The 27,787-nt window shown below is 52.3% G+C and overlaps 2 protein-coding genes across 3 annotated transcripts; one reads left to right on the top strand and one right to left on the bottom strand.

The window, feature by feature from the left end:
- The first annotated feature begins 23 nt into the window (after nt 1-23).
- Nucleotides 24-27,343, top strand: LOC120541114 (C-type lectin domain family 17, member A-like). Of its 2 annotated transcripts, XM_039772447.1 has the most exons (14): nt 24-61; nt 16,791-16,902; nt 17,115-19,108; nt 19,337-19,408; nt 19,593-19,694; nt 21,429-21,485; nt 21,707-21,769; nt 22,505-22,546; nt 22,714-22,767; nt 23,880-23,921; nt 24,069-24,122; nt 25,515-25,651; nt 25,927-26,030; nt 27,097-27,343. In XM_039772447.1, exons 3-14 carry the CDS (start codon nt 19,096-19,098, stop codon nt 27,269-27,271), a joined length of 915 nt encoding a protein of 304 aa, XP_039628381.1. In that variant the 5' UTR covers nt 24-61; nt 16,791-16,902; nt 17,115-19,095; the 3' UTR covers nt 27,272-27,343. The 2 variants fall into 2 exon arrangements, with proteins under 2 accessions (XP_039628381.1, XP_039628379.1); XM_039772445.1 differs by lacking the exon at nt 24-61 and having other exon boundaries at nt 16,337-16,902.
- LOC120541125 (prostaglandin E2 receptor EP1 subtype-like) lies at nt 1,176-5,323 on the bottom strand. Its single transcript, XM_039772460.1, has 2 exons — nt 4,604-5,323; nt 1,176-2,147 (listed from the first exon to the last, which is right to left on the bottom strand). The coding sequence occupies exons 1-2, from the start codon at nt 5,321-5,323 to the stop codon at nt 1,905-1,907; spliced, it is 963 nt and encodes a 320-aa protein (XP_039628394.1). The 3' UTR covers nt 1,176-1,904.
- Nucleotides 27,344-27,787: the final 444 nt, after the last annotated feature.

Genomic DNA, 27,787 nt, shown 5'->3' with positions numbered 1-27,787 from the left:
TCATCATCAAGTCATTCCGTGAGAACCCTAAATCCAAAGAGGACTGTTTCATTGATGTGAGGTAGGATGTCCAGAGGGGACTGGGGGTCTCATGGTCTGGAATCCCTACAGATTTTGTTTTTTTCTCCAGCCATCTGGAGTTTTTTGTTTTTTCTGTCCCCCCTGGCCATTGGACCACCTTACTCTTATTCGATGTTAATTAATGTATTTTCTTACTGTGTCTTTTATTTTTCTATTCTTCATTATGTAAAGCACGTTGAGCTACTGTGTGTATGAAAATGTGCTACAGAAATGCATGTTGTTGTTGTTGTTGTTGTTGACTCCTTTTTGGTGTACGCAGTTTCCTGTCTTTTGGTGTTTTCACACCTTCATGCTTGAATCCATGCAAACGTTTTAGAAATGAGACCCCTGGCCTCTGTCCGCTGTCCGCGTGCAGACTTCATCCCAGAGATTGGACTTGATGTCCTCCTGCCTCGTGCCCCGCGTTCCAGCAGCACGTCACCCTGGTGAGTTTCAACAGTCGGTGTGCCGTACGCGTGAAGTGTTTTTGTGCAGTTGCCCCCTCGACTCAAGCGTTAACTTTCAGTTTTTTGATAATCGTAGGACAGGCCTGCAAGGTGACCTTCTGTAGAGCGAGAAGTGAGAGATTCCCCTGCAGGCCACAATGTCTCCCTAAAATACACAAGATAATCTGGGGGCTGCTTGAGAGACTCGTGTTTGGTCCCCTAGCCCTCCGCCTCGCGTTTAGTGGACGCCCCCGATCCCCCTGGGCTCAGTCCGACCGCACATGAGCCCATTGATTAACCTCGAGACATTCACGGACATCTTCTAAGTCTTCAGAGGAAGGCAGAGCTTTACGTTGACGATTCCCCCCGCCATTCGGCCAGCATCAAGGCTCTTGGGGTCTTTAAGGACAACTGTGTGCCATCTTCCCAGGGTGCTCTGTAACCTCCTAATGGCTGGCCTGCCCGCAGTCTGACAGCCACAATGGGGGTGCAGCAGCCTGACGTTTGAGCTTTACAAAGCATCTCTGACTACGGAGCACGTGCTTTGTAAATGGGGGTACAGACCGCGGGTGGTGCATTCTGGGTGCCTTAGCGTTCATGCAGTAAGCACGGGGCACATTCTTAATTCACAAAAGCACACAAAGACCTGACTTGCTTCTGGACCTTTATTTGTAAGCATCATGTCTGCATTGTTCATGGTTGCCCTTGCCATGTGGGACCCCCAGGCCCAAATGCCATTTTTACTCTGCAGGGCAGCGTTGTCACAAAGTCAAGAAAGGCCGCCTGTCCTGGCACAGGGTGTCTGTCCAGACCTGATTTTATTATGCAGCAGACGGCCTAGAAGGACCAAGGGAGACGTCTGCAAAGTGGCAGAGACGTGCAGGCCAAGTGGAGGCGCAGGTCATGAATTGTGAAGTGGCTGGCTGTTAGCGGTCTTTCCGGTGTGCTCTTCTGTTTAAGAATGGCAGCGGGTCCCAGTGTGGGCAGAGCAGGAGCAGTTAGGTAATTTAATTGTTTTGTTTGTTTCGTGTTGCCACCCAGTGGGGCTGAAGAGACATGAGCCTGGGGTCTTCATATTCTTGAATCCTGACTACAGTGCCTACACGGTCGTGTTTCACAGCTGAGCAGTCGGAGCCTCCTACAGGTGGGCAAGGCGGCATCACTTTCTGTGGCTGCACTGCAAAGAGTGGCCTGGTTGACTCGGGTCTGTAGGCGGCTCCCTTGGCTCCTCTTGACCCATCGCTGTCTGTCTCTGAAGTCCACGTGTCTGCCATGCTGCCTTGTCTAGTCCCCCTTGAGCCTCTCAGTGGGTGCTGCTTTAACATGGAAGGTGACGGTGGGCTCCGTCCGTTCAGTTGCTCAGCTGCCAGGGTCCTTGCACATGCAGTCAGGGTGCTGCTAGGACTTGTCGTTGGTGACTCTGCTCAAAACTTGAGAGGATGTTAGTCTGAAAGCACGCTGGGGTTGGCAGGGTCGGCAGAGCCTCCTGAGGACGGCGCGGCGTAGGAGTATGTAGACCCACGGGTCCAGGATTTGATTCCACGAGGCCAAACGCACCCCCAAGAATAGCAGGTATTGGTAGTGCTGCACGTCGTGTTCTGAGCCGTGGAAGGACCGGCTGACAGACAGGACAATGAAGACCTGAGGGAGAAGAGCAAAGAGAAGTGAGAAAGCTGATGGGGTACCTGACAGAAGGGGCCTTACTGTCCACTGCAGTCTCATTTCTGGACACACGGCAGTGTCTGTGGCAGCAGGGGGTTCATGAAAATCTCCTTAAATGTGCTGAGAGCTCCTGCCTGGGGTTTACAAGGTGCCTTTCACAGCCAGCACTTTGCCATTGCCTGCGATTTTGAGGTTGCTGCTCACAAATATGATCGTATTTTTGATGTTTGAATCTTTACTGGTGGTCCTAGACCTCTACGAGCCACTCCCAGAAGATTTAAAATGACACATTTAAAACATAAGCTTGTTGTTATGAACTTGAGAGCTCGTAAACGTGTGTAAGTCCCAAAAAGAGGGGGAATTACTGTCAAACCCCAGCTGGAAACACAATGCGCAGCAAGTGACTTTATAAATAAAAGGATCGTTTTAATCAGAAGAATGAAAATAAGCTCCAAGAAGCACAGACGGCAAAGCCTTCAAAAGTCGAAAAAGGTCCGAAATCCAAGAGTCAACATCAAAAAGTGAGTACAGGTTCAAAAAAATCAAACCCCAAAAAACGCAGTAACAATAATCACACAAGAAACTCGCCATGACCAGTGCCTTGAGAATGAACCGCATGGGACTGTGGCTTGTCTGCTGCCCTTGTAATGCTGTGGGCAGGCAGTCCCTGGGCGGTGATGAACCACCTATGAAACTCGAGGAGAACACAAAGAAACGAAACAATCGACACAATTAACAGAGAATGGGAACCACAGAAACATGAGAGCAGCATTGGAGCCCTGACTGAGACGTGGCACATGTTTGTGGACCTCAGCCAGAGGGTGACAAATGACACATTTCTGTCATAGTCGAGAATATTTAGACATTTAAACCCAAGCACTCATTTTAATACTTCAGATGTCTGGCACAGCTGTCCTTATTTATCACATTTCTTATGAGTACCCCAGATTAGGGGGGCTTACGCTAATTCAAACTGTTGTAGTGCCCACCGGACATGGGGGTGACTTTGCTGTTCACGATCCCATCTAGCCTGGCGCACTGAACGACTCCCCTCATTTCCAATGCTGTTGATGTTCAGATGGCGTCAGGACTTCAGCAGATCCATCCGTCTCGAGGTGGAGATGTGCCCACTGTCACGGGCCTTAGGGGGTCTGTAGGAAAGTGCCGCCATTGATTTATGGCTCTCGGTGTCACTGTCCCTTTACCTAGCTGGTTATGTTTTTGTTTCCTCACAGGGTGACATGGCACTACAAAATGTCAACAGTGGAACGCGGTGACCTCCGCGCTGACTCTCTTTCTGGGATGACGCCTGGCAGCTCTCTGCCCCTGTGCCCTCTGGTGCAGGCAAACCAACAAGCCTCAATAAATCTTCAATGTGAAATGTGATGGGGGCATCACACTTCCACTTCATAGTCCTTATTGTCCTGGGTCATATCACGCGGTCCTGGTCCTGGGGTCTTAGAGGAGCCTCTCTAGGCCTGTGGCACCACAGTTGGCATCGCTGGCTCGTAGGACCTCCGTGCTCCTGCACCCCTCGCTGTTCTGCCTGCGCAGTCCCGGCCAGCTTCTCATATTCTGCACGTCCACTACTGGCGCCTAACAGCTCAACTACTGCTGAAGAATACTTGACATTATGAGTTCTGAGGAAGACCACCTAGTGCAGGACCTGGGCTCGTCTTGAGCTGCTGTGATGTCCTCACAGTCCCAAAAAAGACAGTAGTGGCTTTTGGTTGCCATGGCACCTGCAGCCATAAAGCATGTTGTTCCAAATCTGTCACAGTAAAGTGGAAAGGGGCAGAATATCAATGGTCCCATGTGAAGCCTTCTGTCACCGCGGTCCAGATGGGGACATTAACGCACGCAGCTGCCTCTCTTAAATGGCCGGGTGTGGCACTGAAAGGACAGGAACTCTGGCACCGCTGGAGGAGGACCAGTCTGTGTCCCTCAGCGCATCCTGCAAGTCACAAATCGCTTTTGCTGTTGCGGTCACCAAGACGGGCAGCAGAGCCAAGATGAGCGTGCGATGCGTTCACAAGTGCCAAGTGCAGCGAGGGCTCATCTGGAAGAACGAAGTGGATGGACTGGCGGGCTGTGCTGGACTGAGTGGCCCGTCCTCGTCTACGCTATTCTGATGTTGTAGTAAATGTGAAAATGGCAGATGGAGGGTTGGGCACTGCTGCTGGCACATGCCCATAGGCTGTACGCTCGTCACGAAGTGGCAGATCTTTGCAGAGTCCAGCTGTCACTGTCTTGGCACAAATGGCTGATGTGGTGGTCACCAAGCCGGGCTCAATGAAAGAAGTTATCTCAGTGGTCAGAATGCCACTGCTGGGCCGTTAGTTAATCCCAACGTCCCCCCCAGGACTATGTGATTCTGCATACACTCACTGCCCAGTGCCAGGACCCCCTAAGAGACACGGCTGTAAAGGTCTTACCAGAAAGGGGCTCCAGCAGACGCAGGACACCAGCATGATTCCCAGCAGCTGCGCTATCATCTCGATGTCGTGGGAATGCAGGTTATGTTGGCAGGAGTTGCCGGGCCGGTGCCTACTTAGCCTGGCCTTCAGCAGCGCCAAGCCGCTGAGGCAGTTGCAGAGGAGCGACAAGGCCAGCGAGACTAAGCCCAGCATGGAGAAAGAGACTGAGAGGCCGAATTCCACCGCTGACAGCTGCCCGTGGATCTTCACGAAGCACCAGGTGTCTGGGAACTGCCTGGTGTACCTGCCCACCTTCAGCAGTGGCAAAATGGCAATCAGGAAGGCCATGCAGCACATCAGGGCCACGGCGAGCTTGGCGCGGCTGGAGGTGACTTCTCTGGAGTGCAGCAGGGGCCTGGTGACTCCAATGCAACGCTCCAGGGCCATGGCACCACTGAGGAACAGCGGGCAGAGTCCAAAAAACACCATGCAGGCACCAAAGAGTTGGCACAAGGTGCCTGAACGATCAATGTCATCCCATCGCATGTTGGCAGCATAGAGACGAAGAGCAAAAGCCCCCGGAATGACATGGCCGGCAAAGTCTATGAAGAGCAGGCTGCTGGCCAGCAGGAGAAAGGCCGCCTTTGAGCGCTGCCGGAATCGAGTGTGCGACTTGACCAGGATGCCCAGGCCAATGATGTTGGATAAGGCGCCCAGTGTCATAGTGAAGATTGGCATGGCAATAGAAAGAGGCAGAGCACTAAGGACCACGGGCACTGAACTGAGTGAGGTACTGTTGGGGCCATCACAGTGGGCCGAGGGGCTTGTTGACTCCACGTTGGGGTAAGACATGGTCCAGTGCCAGCTAGTCCTCGCCAGTCATGACGGGTAGGAATCTGGAAAGAAAAAGAACAATTCAGGCGACTTCAACCCAAGTAGCTGCTCAGTCTGTAAATGAGCACAGAATCATCCGGGGGTCACAGCGGGCAGGACTGGCAGGAGCAGAACTGCCCTAGAGAGTTTGGTGAAAAACCAGAAAGAGGGAGGAACTCAGGGAAAGCAATAGGAGGAATTACATTTATTAACAGTATGGGTCTCCGGGAGGAGCTCAGGGGTACCAGCTAGACCCCCGAAGGAGTGTTTGGTACTGAAGGAGAGCCTGGCAGGACCTGAGGGTTATTTACAGGGTAAGCAGAGCGGAGTAGGGCAGGGAGGAGCTCAGGGGGATCTTCACAGCAGCAATGCAGTACCAGTCCTGACATCAATCTGAGACCAAAACGGTTTAATCCGGCTTAACGTGGGGAAGTTTGCCAGTCCTGAATGGGGCATCGGTCATTTCACACACACAAGCAGACTGGCAACCACGTGCCAGTTTACTGTCACCATTGAAACTGCTGCATATGTTACAAATGTGGGAAGGTAAACTGGAATAACTGGAGGCAAACTCCTGTAGACGTGGCTGGGGTGCGCAAAGCTCCTCCTGAGGCCGAGGGGTCTGGGAATCTCCTAAATAGCAGTGCTAGCCGCTGCGCCATCGAGCCGACCTTTTTTAAAAGGGGATTGGCGCCAAAGGAAGCCACGAGCGTTTACAGGGAAATGGCAGGCTTGGGTGATGTTATACTGCCATCTGGTGGTACTGGAGTGCTAATTCGTATACCTCATGATGCGTGTATGTATGTGTCCAATACGGGATCACCGAGACCAGTGGTACATACTGTATTATATTATATAGCGCCTTTCATACTCACCTCTTTATATGAATCATTCACCTGTCACGAAACGCTAACGGGGGCTCCTTTACGCCGACTTCAATGTGCCGTTATAGCGCCTTTCTGTTTTTCTTTTGTTTTAGTAATTCTTGTTTGCACTCGTTTGTCAGAATATTTATGTATAGATTTATATATGAGCTTCTGTAAAAAGGAGTCAATCAAAGGTCTATCTGTCTGTAGCGCCATCTCATGGCTGACCTGATTGTGATTTCAACAGGAATAGTTGACCGCTATGATTATGGGACTCTGGACGCAGCGACACTGCCAGGACCCTCGGACTTACCTGACAAATCTGAGAATCTAAAGGCGCTATGCAGATCCGCAATGGCTGAGGTCTAAAATGGCACAAATGAGGAATTGTCAGCCACCGCGATGAGCCCAAGATGGTGCAGAGGCACAAGCGGGCAGTCAGCGGATAACAGCAGCCACTGCTGCATTCTGGGGACACCATTACCGCCATACTGAGCGAATAAAGAAAACCATCCTCAGCAAAATGAATAAATAAATACTGTACCCATCTAATGGCGCACCTTCCTTATATGGAATTACTCAGGCATGCCAACCAGCCCGCCCACCTCTGACTCCGCCCACACATGCCCCGCCCCATGCCGAGGTACGCTTGTTTCGCTGTTCTGCCATCAGACCAGCAAGTTGACTAAACACACGCGGTGAAGTGACGGCTGCCAGGGTAGAACTGAACCCCTAAATGAATCTGCAGTCACGGAGGTGGCACAGATCGTCCCTCTCGAGGTGTCAGAGTCGCCAGCACTTGTCAGTGGACAATGTCGTCATTTCAGAAATGTGCGCGGCATTCCAGCTCTGTCACTGCACACTGGCCCGTCCTGATGGCACATTTCTTTTACCAGTACGTGTGCCAAGTTTCAACGGCACTGCTTCACTGGAAGGCGAGCTGTTTCAGAGAGACAGACAGACAGACAGACGCGGTTAGGACGTTAGCCTGTCTCAGAGTTTGCACAGACTGGCGTGGTCTTGTCCCCTTGGTGTTAATCTGTGCTGTTTCAGACCCTTTACCAGCCCCTAATCGTGTGACACCTGCCTAGTCCGGTTCAAGTCTTGGGGGTGTGGAGCCTGTCCAGGGCACACAGGGCTCACTTAACCCGACTGACATACGGGCAGAAGGCACCGACTTAGCATAGAGCATCTTGGGACTCAAACCCAGGAGATGAGGCAGTGGACCACTCAAGACCCTCATTAATGAAGTGACAAGAAGGCCGATGAATTCATTTAGTAAAGAGGAAGGCGCCCGCATGCTTTGCTTCAGACTCGTCTCTGACCTCCATTTCCTGCTGTTAATTTAATTTTATACCCGCTGACAGCGGCAGCTTTATCGTCCGTGTCAAATAAAGAAGGTTATGAGCCGCCGAGTCATACAACTTAATTACGGTGCCAATCCTGAATTTACACTGCGTAGCCACCTTTTGACACCTTGGAAATGCCCACCTGGCATGACAAAGTGTGATTAACTGCAAACACGCTCTGGCACAGTGAAGGAGTCCGACGATTTACCCAGGTGGCTCTCGCGCTGGCCCGCCGCTTGTCATCATCAGCCGTCTTCACGTCATGTAGCGCCTTTGATTTTAGGGGCTTGTCGTATTCGCTCCTGCCTGTGTGAGCCGTCGTGACGGACCAGACGCCAGTGGCACGTCTACTCCCAGGATGCTGTGCTTTCCTAACGCAGGGAGGACGGGATCCGAAATTCGAGCAGGTGTCACCAACGGTGAGGAGGCCGAAAACTAAAAGGAAGAAACCCAAAAGAACGAGGAGCCCAAGTCGTCGTCCCAGTAAATGGTGCGGAGGTGGTGAGCCAAACCTGCAATTTCAGCTCATCAGCACGTCCGTCACACCAAAAAATGACGAGAATAGCAGCAAAGTCCCCTGGCAGCGCGGAGGATGAATAATCAGAGGGCCTGGCACAAGCCGCAGGCCTCATTTACATGTGCTGGGTTGGCTCATCAATCTCAGGCGTCCTCCTTTAATCACGAATCTTCAGAAATTCACGTTAATGAAATGAAAATGACATGCAGGGCAGGCGGCGAGAGGGACGCGTGGGCCCCGCATGACAGCACAGGACGGCCTGTCGGGGACGAGGGGCTGTGCTCCTCCAGGTATGACGCCCAGGGAGGCACTGACACGAGGAGCCCCCTGAGACAGCTCTGCCCACCTCCAGTGCTTCCCTGACCTTCATCTCCCCGCTTTATGTCACCGAGAGCCTTTGATAGCATGGCGGTGCTGTCACACTGGTGACACAGCTCATGGCACAGCTCATGACACGGCTGACAATCGATACCTGTGGCTCAGGCGTGTCCCTCACAGTCCCAACTCATTATTTGGTGACACCCCAGGCTGCTCCTGTCCTGTCACCTCTCTGTGTTCCTCCTGGGGCACCTTGTGTGTGGAGACAAGGACAATGACTTGGAGACCAGGGCATGTGACTGGTGTGTAGTGTGGCTCTGGGGGTCCCATGAGGGGCAGACAACCTCGTCAGACCTGGAGATCAAAGAGCCGTGGGAACTGGGGCACTTACTGATGTCTGGTGACAGTAACGGACTTGAAGGCAAGTGGCATGTGCCCTCCTGCTTGGGCAGCAAAGACTTTTGTTTGTTTTGTTCCTTCTGGTCCTCCGTCACACATACGATGTGACATTTTTATAGTGCCTTTCCTCCCATCAAGTAATCAGTCACAGGACACAACAGAGGAGTTCAGTTTGATCGACTCGGGCACCACTGGAGACACTTTGGGGTCCCCACATCCCTTAAATGGATCTAGTGGTTGGAACATGGATGGGCTGGCAGAGGGATTGGCACTGCCAGTGTGAGTGCCCAGAGATTAAACTGACTCTGAAGAATTCACAGAACAGCCAGCCGTGTTTCAAAGTGTGAAGACCACAGACAAGTGAACACTCGACCAGAAACCCACCCACCTCACGGGTCCTCCTGGACTCCTCATCCTTTGGGGACAGTAAACTGAGCCCCAACACAAAGTCACATAAGGAAGTGGTGACACACATTGGTGGAGGAGCCTGAATTACCGATGAATCGGTCAGTGGGGTCTGATTGATGTTCTTAACGCACCGCTGACAGCCCCCCTGGTGGCCAGTGCCGTTTTAAAGGTGACAATGCCAGTCTCGTCCCCGATGGACAAAGCCAGGAGCGTCCAGTCGTGACACCGGTCCTCATGCAAAGAACGTGAGCCAGGTGACCACCTGGACATTCCTGAAAGTGGCCATCTTAGACTAGTAAGGGCACAACAATGCCACCACTGCTCTTCCCAAGAAGGGGGCCTTACGGTGGCACCATTTTTAAGGGTCAGCTGGGGTCTGCGCACAACGGAGTGTCCACACAGGTCCACACAGACCTGCGTTTGCCAGTCTAATGGGCACACTACATTTGAGAGTGTCCAGCCTCCCATGAGGACCACCCTCGTCTGGACTGAAGATTGTAAAGCGAGCCGTTAATTGTGACCTCCCCTTTGTGTTACTGGACTTCTGCAGCGGGGGCTTCAGTCCTGAACCCAAAGCGTCTGCATTAGGACAGCAGTGCCAGCCCAACCCTGCCTGTTAGGCTACATTACTTGTGCCACTCCATGCCACGCTTCAGACATCAGGAGATGACACTTGTTTACGAGATGAGCAGAGGAGGAGCTGCCGTGTCATCGTCACATGGAAACATTGGACATGTCTGAAGGACTCGTCCAGCCCTAATGGACTGTGACGGGCACCTGGCTGGCAGCCGCATAGGGACGAGACGCGGGTGCAAATCCACAGAGGAGCTCCTGCACACCCCACAGCCCATAAAATTGTGCTGCCGTCATTCATGCCAGATAGCGCATTAACGGTCCGGATGGTCACCATGTGCCAGGTCATTCGTCAGCGCGTTGAAAGCCCCCAAAGAGGAGCTTAATGGTCGACATAACACTTTAATGGACGCGGATCCATCTGATTGATCTCCATTGTTCTCTAAGCCTCATATTATTTTATGTGCCCATTTATCGTGTGGTGGGTGCCAAGCAGTGTGGGGCAGCACAGAGTGCAGATGGTGACAATGCTGATAAACACTGGCATTGTGTGTGTGTGTATGTGATGAGAAGATGACATGTCAGGTGATGCACTTTGATTTCATATAGCGCCTTGATGTGAGGTCATTGAGCAGTGCCAGTGAAAGGCACAGGGCTAACTGGCTTAAGGCGAATCTCCACGGCTCAGTGCCATCGGGCACATCACAGGTGTCAATGGCATGTGTGAAGGATCGAGGGGCACTGGACGCGCCTGCAGGGAGGTTAACGCTCTTGAGCTGCCCGTTACAGGGGGTCTGTACTCTTAAAGGTGTCTTCATATGTCACTTCGTCACACTTCTGGCCACCTTAGGGTGCACCTTGTGTGTCTACTTTTGGGTTTTCTTCCACAATTCTGCTGTGGTGGGCTCAAGTTTTGAATGAGGGGGCATAGTTTGGTGCTCAATCTGCCAAATGTACATAGAGAGAGAGAGAGAGAGAGAGAGATAACTGCCATCAACCCACTCAGCTACAAGCCACCCTCAGTGCCTAACAGGTGGGTGACAACCCTGTGGGCCATCAGAGGCAGTGCCATGAAGATGAGCCCCCATGTGACTCCACGGTGCCATCTCCACCTGCACTCTCTACACGTGCATACACACATTAGGGGGTCAGCAGCAGGATTTGGGGTTCACACCAGCATAGGAAGCAGAGTACTGGATGGTGACTGCGAGGGTCTTGGGGCTCCCCTTGTGAACTCACTGCCAGATACCAGACACCGGGCACAGAGTTTATTGGATTATTTCAGTGTGACATTTATGATGTCAATGTTAATAAAAGCCAACGTCACAGATAAGGCGCCCCCCTCAACTGCTTCCCTCTTAAAAATGCGATTACCATTGATTGGTGGGGATGCCAACAAGCAAGCTGGAGACTGGCACTGAATCAGGGGACTCAGTGTGTGGGAGGGGGACGGTGAGTCCATGGACCAGATGAGGTGGGACAAGGAGGAATAAAGGCATCGTCAACCGAAGGGGGCGCTACAGCAGTCATCCGTAGTCACGAAGCTGGGTGCCGGGTACACTGGGCAGCGCCACACACTTAATGTAACAAACAGCTGGGCCTAACTGCTAATTATATAGTGCCTTTCACATCATCTGTCTCTCATATAGTGCCTTACCTACCTGTCTGTCTGTCTGTCTGTCTGTAAGTAGAGCGTATGTGAAGAGGCAAAGTCCAAAGTCAGGTGTTTAGAATATGACCTCAGTACAGTTCAGTATACAGGATACACTGCAGAATCATATAGCGCCTTTCACTTATCTATCTATCTGTTATATAGCGCCTTTCACTCTATCTATCTATCTATCTATCTATCTATCTATCTATCTATCTATCTGTTATATAGCGCCTTTCACTCTTATCTATCTATCTATCTATCTATCTATCTATCTATCTATCATATAGTGCCTTTCACTCTTATCTATCTATCTATTTATTTGTCTCTTATATAGCGCCTTTCACATCTTTTAACGGTTTGCCCATCGGTTCAAGTGTACTTTAATATCGGTGTTTCCTCTTCAGCACCTTTCCTGCCTGTCCCAGCTGTATATAGCGCCTTTCCATTTACTTTCCCGCTGTATTCCTCTTTCATATTCCATTCAGTAAATGACAAACTTAATACCGTGCCAAAAGCTGAAATGATCACAGACTTCACGTCATCTTCTGTTCCTGATTGTCACTGAGCACAGCTGGCGGGCACCAAGGTGAAGCTTGCAGAGGGCATTTGAAGCACTGGAGCATGCAGATGCGCTCACGCAGACTGGCACGAGAGTGGCAGAGCGTTCACATCGTGCAGTAACGCTGCCATTCTTGCATTTGTCACTGGCAGATCCATGCAGGTGACTCCCTAGAGGTCCACGCGAGTGACAGAGAAAGCCCGGGCGCTAGTGAGCCGCCCTCCAGCTCCAGCTCCTGCCCTCAATTAAGTATAATGAAGTTTCCTGCTTAAAGTCTTATTGGGGGTCCGACTCCACACCGCCCTGCTGTCTGCTTGCCTGCCTGCTTTTGTTTAACGTTCTGATTAAAGCGGCGAGTGAATGTGAAGGAGAAAGACGTTACTTACCAGACAACTGCTAGAGGCGGGCACGGCTGGCGGCAGGAACGAGTCCAGCTGCGGAGTTGATGAAGCTCGCTTGTCCTGGAGCTGGCATCTCTGTGCTCCTGCTCCTCGACTCCTCCTCTGCTCCCACAGACCCCACCCTTTTTCTTGCTCCTCCTTTAACCCCGCCCCTCCTCCCTCCCCAGTTCTCTTCCTCCTGCCCCCAGCACTTTACTCCCCCTTTTTTATTCCCCCACCCCTTAACCCCTTCCCCTTAGCCCCTCCTCATCCTCTTAACCTATTTCTCAATCTCGTCACTAAGCCCCTCCCCTTCACAGCCGAGGTTTCTTTTCTTCTTCTTCCCGCCCCCTAACTCCTCCCCCTCCTGTCTCCTATTACTCCTCATACCCCCCCCAATGCTCTAGCCCACATCCCTTTACTCCTCCCTCCCTGTACATATGAAGAGGTGAGGGTGGCCCGGAGGTGCGGTGATAGCACTGCTGCCTGACAGTGAGGAAGATGAGGGTCCACGTCCCGAGTGCCCACATCCTGAGTGGCCCCAGCGAGGACTTTGCATGTTGTCCCCATGTCTGTGCAGGTTTCCTCTCCCAATCCAAAGATGTTCAGATTGGGGGGACTGGCATTGCTGAGTTGTGTGTTTGTGTGTGTTCTCCCGGTGATGGGCTGCTGTTCCTGCCTGGCACCCGATGCATGCTGGGACTGGCCTCCAGCTACCTGGCAACTTGCTTTGTAGAGGGGTGAATGGATGGATAAAGAAGAAGCAAACTGCGGCCATCTGGCAGCTGAGGCCCCCCAAGTGGGCAGCCCCTTCCTGCACTCACTCCAGTGTGTTAAATGCAAGTCTGCTGAAGTGATGCCCCAGTGCTGCCCCTCAGACTGTGTGCCAGCCTGCTGGAGTCGGACATCTTGGGCACTTGCCGCTGCTGTCGGTCACTTCAACAAAAAGGCATCAAGGGAATCATGAAGAAGGCACCCACCTCAATGGGACCCCTGCCCTCTCTGTTGGAGGCCCAGCTGGCACTTGTGATGGGCACATGCCAGGTATGGCACAGTCCACTGGTGACCCCGAACAGGACCTGCTCTTCTCCACTGGCACATGACTTTACGTGCACATTGCCTTCACCTTGATGTCATATAGCGCCTTTCCCAGCAGGCACAAGGCACCTCACATCATAGCATTTACTGGAGAAGGAGAACAAGCGACGCTGGGTATGATGCCAGAGAGCAAGCTTCGGGTTGGCTGTCATTCACGTGACGTCTCCTCTTTCAGGTCCATTCTGTTGAGTTTGTGGTTTATAGCGCCTTGTGCTCTGATGGTGGTCTTGAATTGAACCTTCATCTCCTGCAGGTGTCTCCTGCCTGCTGCTTTCCTGCCCGTCCTTCTCCTTTTCTCTGCTTTCACTTTCATCTCGCCCGACTGGTGGAGGTCACCGTACGTGTCACTTGCTGTGCCATGTTTGTCACAAGAGGACTCTGCTTTAGACTCTTGTGGAGTGCTGGGTTTTGACCGGTGGTCTTTATCAATGTCCCTTGAGGAGGCTGTAAGAAGGATGGATGTGCAGATGGCACAGCTCGCTTTCTGTTAAAGGCGCTATATAATAATAAGAGATCAGGACACACAAGCCCAGCTGTCCCAACAGGCGCAGATTAAGTGGTGGCAGTGGCACATGTGAGCTGAGGTGTCCCAACTTGTCACCTCAGGGTGAGATTCCAGCGGTGGCTGCTCTGGGCTGTCACTTTGGTCACACGCCTGCTCAGTCCATCCTGTTCCTTCTCTGCTCTCCCGGTGCCAGCGTGGCTGCTCTGGTGGACGTCGTCCCTTCTGCTCGGACCCCCACTTGTTCTGCTCTGTAACCATACAGACAATCTGCTTGGTGGTCGGCTCAGCAGTGCCGGTTGATTTATTTTGGCGCTTGTCTGCCATTCATCTATCAAATGTGACCAATAAATGAGACTGGCAGCAGGCAGAGTGACCTTGATGGGGACACTGCAGCCATTGCTTAAGTGGGTGACATTAAAACCTCAAGCGTTTGTGTGTCTCCGTGTCATTTGCTTTTTATTTCACTTTAATCTTTCAGATTTCAGACTTTCTGACTTCTCTGAGGGGGGCGCTGGAGAAGACGGACAGACGGACCACAACTGTGCGAGGTCTGCAGGGTCCCCCAGGTCCTCGTGCAGATTAAGAGCAGCCACTGGGGGCTGCCTGAATGGAATGCCAGCCCACCACAGGACCCACTCACTCCCATGCCCACATTCATGTCTGGGCATTTTGGACGGGTCGGGTAGAACATGCAGACTGCACACAAACAACATCTGGGCACAGGGTTGGTGCAGCTTGCATGTCACACACACTCAGTTCCAGGATGGCACACCTGGCAGTAGGGACTTACTGGCATAAAAATAAGATTGTTGGTATGGGTGGGCAAAGTGCCAACTGGGATGTGCGCATCCTCCCCATGTGTCCGCTTCTCTCCCATGGGCTTCACTTTGACTTCATACACTCTTTATTTGAGACCACCCAACAGGACTTCACACCGCAAGGGTGTGGTGGTCTGGGTGATCAGCCCACTGAGAGCTGAAGTGTCACTGATCACTGAGTGGCGTCCCATCCAGGGATGATCCTGCCCACCGGCCTCAAGTATACCAGAAATCGGTAAGGTGGCCTCACTAGACGGACATGCCCGTTGAATGTTCGTACCCGCCATGCTGGGCACCACGAAGTTCGAATGACCACTTGGTCCTTGAAGATGGACGTGGATTTCATTATTCTTAAATAAGAGTCGTCGGGACCCCATAAACGTCCAGCAGTCCCTTTGGATTGTCCTGCCCCGACCTCCGACATTCATTCCTTCATTCATCCACCTTCTCTGCAGGTCCTCCTCCTTTTTTTCCCGAATCCCACGATTGGTGAATTATATATAAAAAAAGAAGACACCCCCTCAAATTCCAAATTCGGGTACAATCATTTGTCCGCCGTGTGACGGCAGCAGCGACATCCCAGAAAGCGCACATTTCATCCCGTCAGATGATCCGCCACCTCTTGTGTCACCGTCTGGTGTCGGTTTGTCCCTGGCGTGTCCCTCAACTTTGAAGTGCGTGTTCGCCACCTCGTCACTGTTCTCTCATTTTAACGCATCCATCTGGAGATGCCAGTTTTTATTTTAGGTGCCCACAGCTCGTTGACATGCCACTTGCTCACACACGATGAGGACGCTTTCCTAACAGTGTGGATTATTCCAGAACAGAGTCTGCTGTAGAACTGAAGTCGCGTGCCAAAGCGAAGAAGACATCGGAGCAGCCGAGCGTGGACGTGAGCCCCGGAGTGGCCGGGGGGCGTCACGCGTGTGGTGCCGAGCACTAAACTAAACGAGCAGAGTGAAGACGGCGGAGTGGCTTGTCGTGTGCGCGCAGCGCCGGGCACGCGCCGCGCCTAGTCTCCGGGAATGCGCGTGCGCCACCAACACTTCAAGCCGGCGGACTTTTTTTTCAGCGCTACCTTAGTGTGGTGGTACTTGTGACAAACAAGCCGTTATGCTGCAACAGTCTTCATCATCATCGTCATCGTCATCGCAGTAGTGATTGTTAATAATTGATATTATTTGGAGGAGCTAAAGGAGGACTTCGCTTAAAACAGTGTGGTCAGCCATATCGTTTATTATAAGAAGGAGAAACAACATCGGAGCTGACAGAGAACTCGTGCGTTGAACCGGGGGTCGCGATGCCCGTCGCTCTTAATCTGTGACACTTTTCTAATTTTCAAGTAACCAGCAGAGGGCGCTGACGTTCATTGAAGTGTAAATGAGGACACCTTTGCGCCGTAGCGGTTAAGGCTTTGGACCTCAAATCCTGATGCTGTGGGTTCAAATCTGACATCGTGTGATCCTGAGCGGCCTGCATGTGCTCGGCTTGGAAACACACAAGGAATTTAAAGCAATTGTGTCTCAGACGTTGTAAGTTACCTTGGATAGAATCGATAAGGGGTGTTAGCGGAGACCACTCTAAAGAAATAAGGTCACTGCTAGGGTCCCGTTGAGTTGAGGGCCATATAATGAGGGTGACATACAGCACTTTAGATGAACATCGCCTTTGAGAACGTGAATCACACGCTCAGTCCTTCTGGTGTGGCTTTTGTGCCCATTGACTTGAACCCTGAGCCGGTGGACACGTGTGCACGTCTTCTGAAGACAGGACTGAAATGCCACCGGTGTGCGAATGTCAGAATGTCAGGCCAGGCTGGCCCTTGAGATGCTCAGTTTGGAATGTCCTCTGCAGCCTTCATACTGACGAACGTTTGTTTTCATTTCAGGTCCTGTGGGCTCAGTGCTGACCACCCAGTGTCTGCACATCGTCGCTGGCACTCAGGCAGATGCCCATGGAAGTGATAAGAGTTCAGGTCATTCAAAGTGGTGGAGCCCAAGGTGAGCTGGCGTTCGTCCCTCCTGGCCTGCATGTCACCATCGACGCTTGTCTGCCATTCATCTATCAAATGTGACCAATAAATGAGACTGGCAGCAGGCAGAGTGACCTTGATGGGGACACTGCAGCCATTGCTTAAGTGGGTGACATTAAAACCTCAAGCGTTTGTGTGTCTCCGTGTCATTTGCTTTTTATTTCACTTTAAATCTTTCAGATTTCAGACTTTCTGACTCCTCTGAAGGGGGCGCTGGAGAAGACGGACAGACGGACCACAACTGTGCGAGGTCTGCAGGGTCCCCCAGGTCCTCGTGCAGATTAAGAGCAGCCACCTTCATCCAGTTCAGGGCTGGGGGGCTGCCTGAATGGAATGCCAGCCCACCACAGGACCCACTCACTCCCATGCCCACATTCATGTCTGGGCATTTTGGACGGGTCGGGTAGAACATGCAGACTGCACACAAACAACATCCGGGCACATCTGAACTGGGCTGGGCGTCGTGGGGTGTACTGGATTACTAAACTCAGCTCGTCACAGTCCAGGGGTCCTCGCGGCACTCCTCCATCCTCCCCTCCCCCCACAGGAAGGTCACCCTGTGCCAAACAGCAGAAGCGCCAGCCCAGTCAGCAGGTCCCCTCAGCACACTCCCTGAGTTCCTCTTCTCTGCGGTCTGAGCCGTGTGAACGCTGCTTCATTGTGCACCACCGGGGTCCTCAGACAACAGACCACCACAAGAGGCCGAGAACGCCAGCGTCGGGGTCTCCTTGTGAGTTCCTGTCAGAGAGGTAAAGGCTGGTCACCTGAGCAGGTTAGCCACACCCCCACTCCCCCCCCCCCCACACCAGAGGGCTCCGGACTCAGAAAGGTCAAAGGTCATGCCACATTCACAGGCCTCTTCATTGATGGCCTTCACTCACCATCATCCTCATGCCAGTGGCTGGAGCACAGAGATATTGACACGAGTGAACTGAGAAGTCGGGCAGGTGACAACTGGTGTCACCAAAGTGACCAAAACTGAAGGGACGAGCAGCACTGAAAGCAAATGAAAGGACACAAACGACGCAAGACACGAGGCGTCATCTTTGGGAGAACAAAATGGAGACGCGACGTGATGTGCCTCTCGGGCATTGAAAGGTGGCATCACGTGACACGCGCCAGTCCACAGTGTCAGCAGAAAGACCACAAACAGGGAAAATGAAAGAAGAAAACCCAAGAGCAGGAGTGGAGACCCCCGGAGTGGAAATTCATTTGGAGGGACCCAGCGAGATTCAGGGTCAGCCTCCCGGACAGGGGGTCTCCTCTCAGCTGTCAGCCTCGTCGTGTTCGGATGTTAATTAGGCAGTCACGATGCAGGGGTCCCGAACTGTGGCGTGACATGTTAAGGCCAAGGAGGTCACCATCTGTGAGGGGCGCATCACGTCACTCAGTACCCTTAATAACGGGATGAGGTTATTCAGAGGCTCGTTCAGAATTTAGGGACCCCTTCTGGCTTCAGATGGCTGCAGACCTGAAATGTAAAGCTGCTTCTGGACGATCACGTATGGTGGTCTCTGTGTATGGTGGTCTCTATGATGTCCCTCGGCCCACTACACCAATGCACTGCCATCCTCACAGTTTCCTTTGATTTAGGTCCATGGAGGTGACCGAGGCCTGGCCTGTCCCCATACTGGTTGTGACTTCCTTTGCTGTCCCCCATAAAACAAGTGCCTGGAGGGTAACTACTGCCCCCCCAACCCCCCTTAATAAGTGCTCAGTATCTAGAGAGTGACCAGGGCACTTGATGGGCCAGCACTGAAAAGGACATGCCGCCTCTGCCCAGGATGTCTACAGCCTGTGAAGCACATGAGACAGATGGCAGTGGCTGCCAGTCATGTGCCACTTTGTGGGCATAGCAAGAGCTCTCTATGTTAGTGCCAGCACCCCTGAGCTGCTCCGCTTTCTGTCACTCACCCGTTCACACCCCCGTGGCAGCGATGGCACTAACTGGTCAAGCTGAAGACACTAACCCAGTGTGCCACGGCCGAGCCACTGTCCTCCAGAAGCCCCTCACAGAGGTCAGCGGCCTGCTGACACAAGTCATCTCATCGGCGGCTCCAGCGAGCGGCCGGAACTCAGCTGCTGCTTTCACTTCCCCAAGAAGATGAATTAAAAACACCGACGGCTGCCGGTGGTCTTCAGAGGTGACCACACAGCTGCGATGGAGTCGGCAGGTGAGGAAGAAGAGAGCGAACTTCATTTAAAGAATTGTAGCTCAGGTGCAGGAGACGCGTCTCATAGGCTTCTGTCAGAAGGAGACGAAAACTCATAAAAGACTTCGTGACAGGGCCGTCCTGAACTTCAGCTACACGAAGGGTCAGGTGGTCACCAGTAGCAACATGCACAAGGGTCCGCACAACTGGGGGTCTCACCGGCTTTCTCTGATGTTCTCTCGTCCGCAGATGGCACATTCTACACTGAGATGGACACGGACGCGCTCGAATCCAAAGGGCCGCCATCATGGAGGACGACAGGTAAAGGGGCGGGGCCAGTCCAGGAGCGGAGCGCGCAGGCGCGGAGTCCCGCGGGCTTCTCGAGCTTTGGTCTGCGCGGCGGTTTGTAGGACGAGGCAGCCCGTTTATTTATTGCGATGTCTCCGCGGTTTTCCTTCTTTTTAAAATTTACTTTCGTTAAACGGACTTCTGTTTGCTCTTCCAGGTGCGCCGCTCAAACTGCGCTGCCCAGTGCGGCCACTTTACATCGTTGGGGGCGGCAGTGCCCTTCTGTGGATTGTCCTTTTGTGTCTTCACGTCACCAAATGTAAGTAACGGTCAGGAGCGCAGGCGCAAGGCGCTATACACAGCCGGTTCAGTCTTAGCAGTGAACAACGACGGCGACCTTTATTTCTGCAGCACACCTTCATACAAAGCGTGAAATGCGAAGTGCTTTACAGGACAGGAAAAACAGCAAATGAGACATAAATTAGAATATGAAAGAATCAATGAAATACCAAAACGTCTCAAGCAGCCTAAGAAATGTAAAGATTTCTGGTCGAAGTGCGTCACAAACGTGCAGGAGGAGTCGCGTCAGATGTTCGAAATCTTCAAACGCAACGCTTCAATAATCTCGATTGTAACGGGAATATCTGTCACTTGTCACCCTCTACTGGGGGCCAGCAAAGGATCAAAAAATCACCTCCGATTGGTATTCACGGACACTGAAATCGTCTATAACGGTTTGAGATTTGTAATCTTAGAGGGGCTGCGACCACCGGTAAAGAAACAAAAATCAAACAGAGGATCAAAGTGATGATCAGTAACCTGGAAATAGTAGAAGACGGACAGGAAGAGGAGTAGCTTTGACCCTTCGTGTCCCATTTAGGGGTGAACTCCTGGGGTCGGCTGATGCGCAACTTGAGTCTTTCTGATCCTTTTTGGTGAAGACCCCTGCTGGTTTTATCACGAAGCTGTCAGTTCCAGCACAAAACCGAGTTCAAAGATGGCCCAAATATTAGAGGCTTCCGGGTCAGAAGGGCGAATAGTTGACGGGAACCCCAAAAAGCTCGACGTTCATAAATACGAGTCGGGCGGGGATATCAAATGACGTGTGTGTGTGTGTGTGTGTGTGTATGGGGGGTCACATCGCGTTCCGGTGAGTCAGGAGGCGCCAAACTAACACTAAAGAACTGAATTGATTTCAAAGCGTTCAGAAGGAATCCGAATAAATAAATTAATGAATACGGCAACACAAGTCACGCCTCAGCTACTGAGCATGCGCACTGCCGGCACTGGCCTGATTGACGTTTATGTCCCCAGCGCGTCTTCTAACGGCTCGTTTAACTGAACACGCGTGTGTATCTGACAGACCCCTCACATCATATCGACATCTTGTGCAATTAAATCTTTATTATGAAAATCAGTCGGACTTTGAATGGCAGAAGTACCAGCGCTAGCACTGCGCCACCATGCTGTGGCCATAAAAAAATGAACAAAAAAAAATTCGTTTTTATCTGACTGACACTTCGTAACACAGCACATCTGTTAGTGGGGGTGTGTGGTTGGGACGGGGTTAGGCTTAGGGTACCAGGGCCGAGTCGCTCCGCAGTATAGCGCCTTGACCCTGCCTCTTTGACTTGTGCTCTGTGCTTCAGTTCCCTCTTCCCTTTAAATGGACGTCAATCCATTATTACAAAGCCAAGTCCTGGTGGTCTCTTGGGCAGAAGACTGCTGGAAATGTCACAAGGATGACTGATCCAATTTCTGTCACTTTCCTAAAGGCAGACCTGCTGTGTTGTCACACATGGTGCTCCTGTCTGTCCTGTCAGGTTTCCTCTAATTGAAGCTGTGGACCTTTGGTGTCCGGCAGGGGGCTGGTGGTCCCCCCAGGTTTGGTCCTGGCCTGATTGTCCCATTGTGAACTTCAGCTTTTCACAAAACTTCAAGAAATGAATGGATGTAAAAACCAGGTGGCAGGGAAAAGTGACAACAAGTGACAGAGCAGGTGACACATTTGAAATGTAATGTCAGGTGACTGAACTAACTGTTTGTGTTTCAGCTTCAGAAATGTCGGCAAAATTTGAGCTTCTGAGAGCAGAAGAGGCGAAGATCAGAGGTCAGTATGGAGGTCCTGCGGCTGAGGGTTTGACCGAATCTCCTTTGTCTGAGTTGCCCCCCGTCTTGCCACCCTGTTACCCTGAATGTGGTTGACAGCTGGCTTGCTTTTTCAGTCAATGCTCTTAAATCATTGAGAATGTGCTGAGGGCTGAGGTGCACCATCTGGAGACCACCTTGTGACTTTGGTCTCCTCACAATGACATGTCGATTGTTTTTCAGAGAACTTCAGCCACTTTGATGTTGGATCCATGAAAGCAACAATTCAAGAACTCCAAGCAAAAGGTGAGCGACGTGACAAGAACATTAGACCAAAAAAAAGAGCAGCCATAGAGCTCTGGTGACAGGCTGCCTCGGGAAGAAGGAACGTGGAGGAGAATCACCAACAGGCCACTAGGGGGCAGCAACCGTTAGCAATGTGGTGCTGACTGCAGGAGTGGCCAACGCTGGCAGCAGAGGTGGCATCATGTGACTTCAGTCAGACTGGTGCCTTTAGACAGGAGGTGGGGGCACAGGATGCGGTGCTTAGAAAGGTGGGCAGGGGGCACTGCAGCTCCAGGCGGTCTAGGGGGTGAGCTGGTAGGTGATCTTTGGACAGGGTGGCAGATGGACGAAAGGAGATTTGAATTAGAATGTAAAGTCTGGGGGTGCCAGGTAGGGGCTTGCTGTGTAGCCAGGGGTGTGTGGTCTGGGCATGAAGACCTTCCTTCTGTGTGAAGACATGTGACTGACTTCATACACCCTGTGTTGGGTACAAATCAACCACTCCCTGGTGGTCTGAGAGTCCATGGGCAGGGGACTCACCTGTTGAGTTGGTAGCAGGTGGGACTGGCTGAGGGACCAGAGGTGACATCCAATGAGCTCAGAGTTAACTCCTTGACTTCATGGTCTGACCAAGCGGGTAGACGCCCATCCCCAGGTGTGCAGGGATGGCTTTGATGGCAGATGCTCAGCAGGGGGTGGCGGAGAAGGGGGTCCCTGTCAGCCGCTCCCCTCACGTCTGGCTCTCTTCTCTTTCAGTCTCTGAAGTTTCGTCGCAGATGAAGAACTGGCAGAGTTCAGGTGAGATGAAGGCATCCATTAGCAGCTCAGCTGCTCTTCTTCACTGTAGTCAGGGGTCCAGGAGGAGAGAGAGGCCCAGTACCTGTGTCATGGTGGGCTTAGTGGGAGTTGGCTATGGACCCCACAATGAGTGTCTCACCTCCTGACTCTCTTGTCCTCTTTTGTAGACCATGAAGTGTCAGCCAAGTTCAGAAAGCTGGAATCGGGCCTGAAGGAGCAGCGTGAGTCACTGAGCCGCCATGCTCTCTCGTCTTACGTCTCCGCCGCATTTCTTTGTTGTTTCCATTTTGGTTCTGAGGTTTTGTTAGTTGCTGAATTTTTGTGTTTTGATTTCCTTTGCTGCTGCCATCGAGGTGACATCTGCTGTTAGTCACAAGCTACATCTTTAGAGGTGACAGAAGGTGACGTGAGATATAACAGCCAGTGGCACACCCCTGCTGTGGCCCACGTTTCCCTCACCATCTTAAGCTCGAGATTTTTTAAGGCTTTTGATGCCCCAATTAGTGGTCGGCCAGTTGTTGACCCCTTCATGTCCTCTTGTCATTTGTGCTCGGCCTCTGTGGCCCACCATTGGCATGGCACTGTCCTCCAAATCACAATAATTGTGGCCACAGTGTGCTCAGTGGTCTTGTTTTTGTTGGTAGAATGTGAGGACCCCCAATAAGAGACTTTCACTTCATAGCCATCTATGTGGACGCCGGTCCTCGCGTGCAGGACGACACAGAAGTGGACGGGGTCCGTGACGCTGAGGAAGGCCAAGTGAAGAGTCCGACCAGACCCACCGATGTTCTCACGTAGCACGTCCTGCCCTGACCACTGCTGACCACAAATTGTCCTTCACGAGTGACGAGTCCCTTAGAGCGAGACGCCTGATTTTCAGCTTTGCTCAGTCTTGATGCCCTTCTTGTGCCCTCCAAGCCTTTGGGCATTTCTCCCGGTTATCTCTATTGTCAGGACGGTCCTGGTGGTCTTTCTGATGAAGTCTCACCCTTCTGTCCTTCTCTTCTGATGGCTGCTTTAGACAGAGCGTCACATCTAGAGGTGGTCATCGGTTTCCTGGTCGCCAAGCTCGTTGGCACTGCCCTGGCGTGACTTTTTATTCCGTTTTACGTTTTCAGATTCCACGAGGTTTCCTGTCAGGCCCGTTTCTGCCCCCCACTTCCAGGCTGCCCCTCGTTTTTGTCTCAGACTCGTGCGACTACTCTGACCAACACCTGGATATTCCAGATGGCAGACATTCTTTAGGACGAGACGGGGGCACAAGACGTCATGTATGGGCTGGGGGTCTCTCGCCGTCTCGCCTCTCCTCACGCCCTTCTGTTTTCTCTTTCAGTCTCCAACATGTCATCTCAGCTGGATAATCTGCGGCGGGCAGGTGAGACACGAGAGATGAAGGAGGCCAAGGAGCAGGGTGACCGTTAGGGGACGTGAGGATGGGGGGCCAACAAGGGACAGGCGCCCAGTGAGTGCGACGATTTGGGGTCCGCACCCCTCGGCCTCACACTCTTGTGTTCTTTTGTAGCCACGGACATGTCCTCGAAGATCAGGAAGGTGGAGTCGGACCTGAAGGACGTGGGTGAGTGTTTGGCGTCTGCTGAGACTTTCTGAGGCTCCTCGTATTTGGGCGAGTCACACTTAGGGACTACGTCACCTTGAGGGTCCCCGATGACCCTGTGACAATTCCAAATCTCTCTGTGTTCCCGTCGTATCTTTTTGATGTAAACTTTTCTTATATCATCTGTTGTCGTGACTTCTACTTTCTCGCGTTGCCATTTTGTTTCTGTAGCACCGGTTGCTGTGAGGCCAGTGCTGGTTGCTAGGGGGCGTGTCCTGGGCGTTGCCTTGCGTGATGTCATCGGTGTGATGCTCCTTAGGCCTCTCTTTCTGCCAGTCTTGGTGTCGCCTTGTGGCAAACGCAGCAGAGCTCCGCCTTATCGGACCCTCGTCTTTAATTGACGCTCCGTCTTCAGATCTGTCGTTCCCTGTCCTTATGCCTGTGATTTTTAATTTCTTGGCAGAGCGGTTTGTTTGTCTGACGCATCCTTTCAGATGCAATTGGCAGGTTGGCAAAGTGGGCATCGCCCTACCAGAACACACGTTTGCTTTTTTAAATTTGTGAAGTCTCGCTGGCTCACCTCGGCTCACGACTTTCTGGCACAAATTTCGAAGGCATCGTGAAGTTGCTGATTTCGACCGCGTGCCCTGATGGCGTTGGAGTGTCACAAATGTCTACCGCCGTCTCGGCCTTCCTTTGTCTTCGGGCGGGTGGTCCTCTCCTGTTTTACTGTCTGCATTGAACTTCTGGCTGACCACCCCATGGTTGGTCTTGTGCTTCACACTCTCAGGGGCTTCTGCCAGGACTCTGAAAGCCTTGGCATGGCTTGTCGTCATGGAGGTCCTGGGAATGTCAGACTACACGAGTGACAGTCACCAGCGGGCGCCACAAGTGGCTAAGGGCATGTAAGTGAAATTGCTGGAGAAGTCGTGTAGCGTGATGGAGAGGCACTCAAGCCCACCGACTCAAACATATGTGGAGATCAGCACTGCAGCAGACCACCACAGAGGTACGAGCAGCGTCACTGAAGGGTCACCACGTCACTGAAGAGTCACCGAAGGGTCACCTGTAATGTCAGAGCTCAAACAGCAAACATCAGGAATTCATCTGTTCTCGACCGCCATTCATGAGCTCCATGGTGGACAGCAGACTGAACCCCTCACGGTGGTCCGTTGTGTCACGCTGAGCGGTGGCAGCTTCCCCTGCACGTCCATCAGAAGGCTCTCCTGGCACAGCTGACTTTGACTGGTTTGCATTCTTTACCGTTGCCATCTTTCTGGTCTTCTTCTCTTTTTCACGAATCTCTGATGTGTTTCAGTCTCACGTGAGGGTTGGGTGGTCCCATGTCAGTGGACTTTAGGAAGAGACATTGGGGATGATTTGTCTTCTGACTTTGTGTCATTTTTGTCACAGCGGCCAGTAACCACTGGAGGGACTTTGATGGGCACAAGTACTACTTCTCGACCAAGATGAACAGCTGGGAGTTTGCACGCAACGCCTGTGCCAACGTGTCCTCCTACCTGGTGGTGATCACCTCTGATCTGGAGAAGGTACGGCGCACCTCTGTGGCCCTGCATGTCGCGGCCTCCTTTTCTGTTTTCCTTTCTTCATCCTTGTCCACAGGTTTCCATGTCCCTCGTCATCTCCTTGTGTCACCAGCCGTACAGTAGGTCACCGAGGGGTTCTCGTCCTAAGGGGCATGACAGGACATCCTGGTGTGTGCAGAAGAACGAGGACCACTAACAGAACAAGGGCGCCTGAAGGGGAGTGGGCGGGTGGCCATCTCTGCTCTTGGTGGTCCTCACACGCTTGTCTCTCTTTGCAGGCCTTCATCAGCAGTCACATTCTAGACAAGTCCTGGGTTGGACTGAATGATCTGGACAAAGAGTCCGTCTGGAAGTGGATAACCGGACAGCCTATGGACAAGAGGTAGGAGGAGGTCCCCCTCACGTCCCCCTCAGGCTCCTCGGTGTCATCAGATGAACACCAAAGAAGCAAAGCGCTGTCCCCAGGGTCTCACAATGACCCAAGTGCTGCCAACGCATTTTTTTTGCCCACTTGTCGTATGTTCTGCCCACTTTGTTCAGTGGGCTCCAATCACAATTCACAGCCCTGAGCTTTGTATTCACTGAGAAACAGTGGGGTGACAACACGTGCCCAGAGCGCCACCCAGGGGCCACGTCTGGAATGGCTCTGCTGATTGTAATCGGCCTCAGGGCCTCCTTACGTGATCTTGGTGGTGCAGTGGTGGCTCTGAGGCTGGGGATCTGCACTGGCAATCGGAAGGTTGCCCGTTCGAATCCCATAAATGCCAATAGGGACGCTGCTCAGTTGGGCCCTGCACTTCCTGAGCGCTTTGAGTTGTGAGAAGAGCGTTATAGAGATGCAAAGAACAGCCCGGACCCTCCACCCTGGAGCTCCAAGCACCTGGAGACCACCTGATGGAGTTAGATAAGCCCTCCTCATAGCCACAGTGGAGGTCCGCAGACTGGGGTGGTGGGTCACTTCTCCTTCACGTCATTCTGTTTTGAAATCCCCTGTCACATTTCTGTGGCCTGCTGGAGGACCCTGAAGTCACCACACAGGCCTTGCAAGCGCCTGACGTCCTCGTCATTCCCACGTCATCTTGACGTTTCTGTCAGTTCTTCAGCTTCACGCTCTTAAATTGAAGACCACAGATGAGCTCAGCAGCGCCCCCTCTAGTCAGACACGTCTCCTGGTCATTTTACACGATGCCCCCCCTGAAGGTTCTCCCTGTTTCTCTTGCTTCTTCTGCTCCCACTTCACCCCACAGGCCTCCTCTCGGTGGTCTCACTTTGCTGGTTCTGCTGCGGTTTGCTCTTAAAGCCCACAGACCTGAGCTCCCATGTCACTGCCAGGGTCCTGCCATGGGCGTGGTCTCGGCTCTCTAGTGCCCCCTTCTGCTGTTCCACGGTCAGTGTCTGCTCAAGTCATGATGTTGTGTGGTGGTCTCCTTCCTCTTCTTATTATTCAGGTTTTGGGAACCCGGTGAGCCGAATAACGCGGGCAACGAAGATTGTGGGGAGCTGATGAAAAACGGAAGGATCAACGACATTCCGTGTGCGGAGCAGAGGCTGTGGGTCTGCGAGAAAGAGGGGGCTGCAGAGCAAGGCAAGGGTCTCAATGGAGATTTGGGAATAAATAAGTAAATAAATAAACAAATAAAGAAACAATCAAACAATGTGTCACTGAGTCTCTAACGGCTCCAATTTAACAGACGCCATGTGAATGCCATTAAGGACGGTGACAAATGGCTGACAGTAGGACACGACACACCACCACCTTTCTGCACTGACAGTCACAGACCCCCAGAGTGAGTTGACTGACACAATCGGTGTCACACGTGGAGTCTGAGGTGACTCAGCTGATGACATTATATAGTGCCCCCTAAACATTGCAGCACCTGGCATGACTCTCAGGTTCCTCATATGACACCGCAACACGATGACTGGCAGTGGCACAAATGCTGGGAAATGTGCCGTGTAAAGGACATTGTGCTTATGGTGCCACCTCAAAGCCACAATGGTGACCAGCGGTCATTTCATATGTTGCAGTCCACGTCAGGCTCTGCAGGTAAGCCCACCTGACTCCGGACAGCGATGCCCGCTGAGCTGCTCATCCTGTTGCCTTCTCCTGGAGCCTTCGTGAACTTTGGAGGACAGACG

This window comes from Polypterus senegalus, chromosome 12 (genome assembly GCF_016835505.1).
Source record: "Polypterus senegalus isolate Bchr_013 chromosome 12, ASM1683550v1, whole genome shotgun sequence".
NCBI lineage: Eukaryota > Metazoa > Chordata > Cladistia > Polypteriformes > Polypteridae > Polypterus > Polypterus senegalus.
This window is presented reverse-complemented; position numbering and strand designations above follow the sequence as displayed.

What these genes read in the sequence shown, in the direction of transcription:
- LOC120541125 (XM_039772460.1), bottom strand. Translation starts at nt 5,323, where the DNA reads ATGCCAATCTTCACTATGACACTGGGCGCCTTATCCAACATCATTGGC. An exon ending in TCTGCTGGAGCCCCTTTCTG is followed by an intron (nt 2,148 to 4,603) that starts GTAAGACCTTTA and finishes CTTCTCCCTCAG; the next exon opens with GTCTTCATTGTCCTGTCTGT.
- LOC120541114 (XM_039772447.1), top strand. An exon ending in GTCGGACCTGAAGGACGTGG is followed by an intron (nt 24,123 to 25,514) that starts GTGAGTGTTTGG and finishes TTTTTGTCACAG; the next exon opens with CGGCCAGTAACCACTGGAGG. An exon ending in GGACAGCCTATGGACAAGAG is followed by an intron (nt 26,031 to 27,096) that starts GTAGGAGGAGGT and finishes CTTATTATTCAG; the next exon opens with GTTTTGGGAACCCGGTGAGC.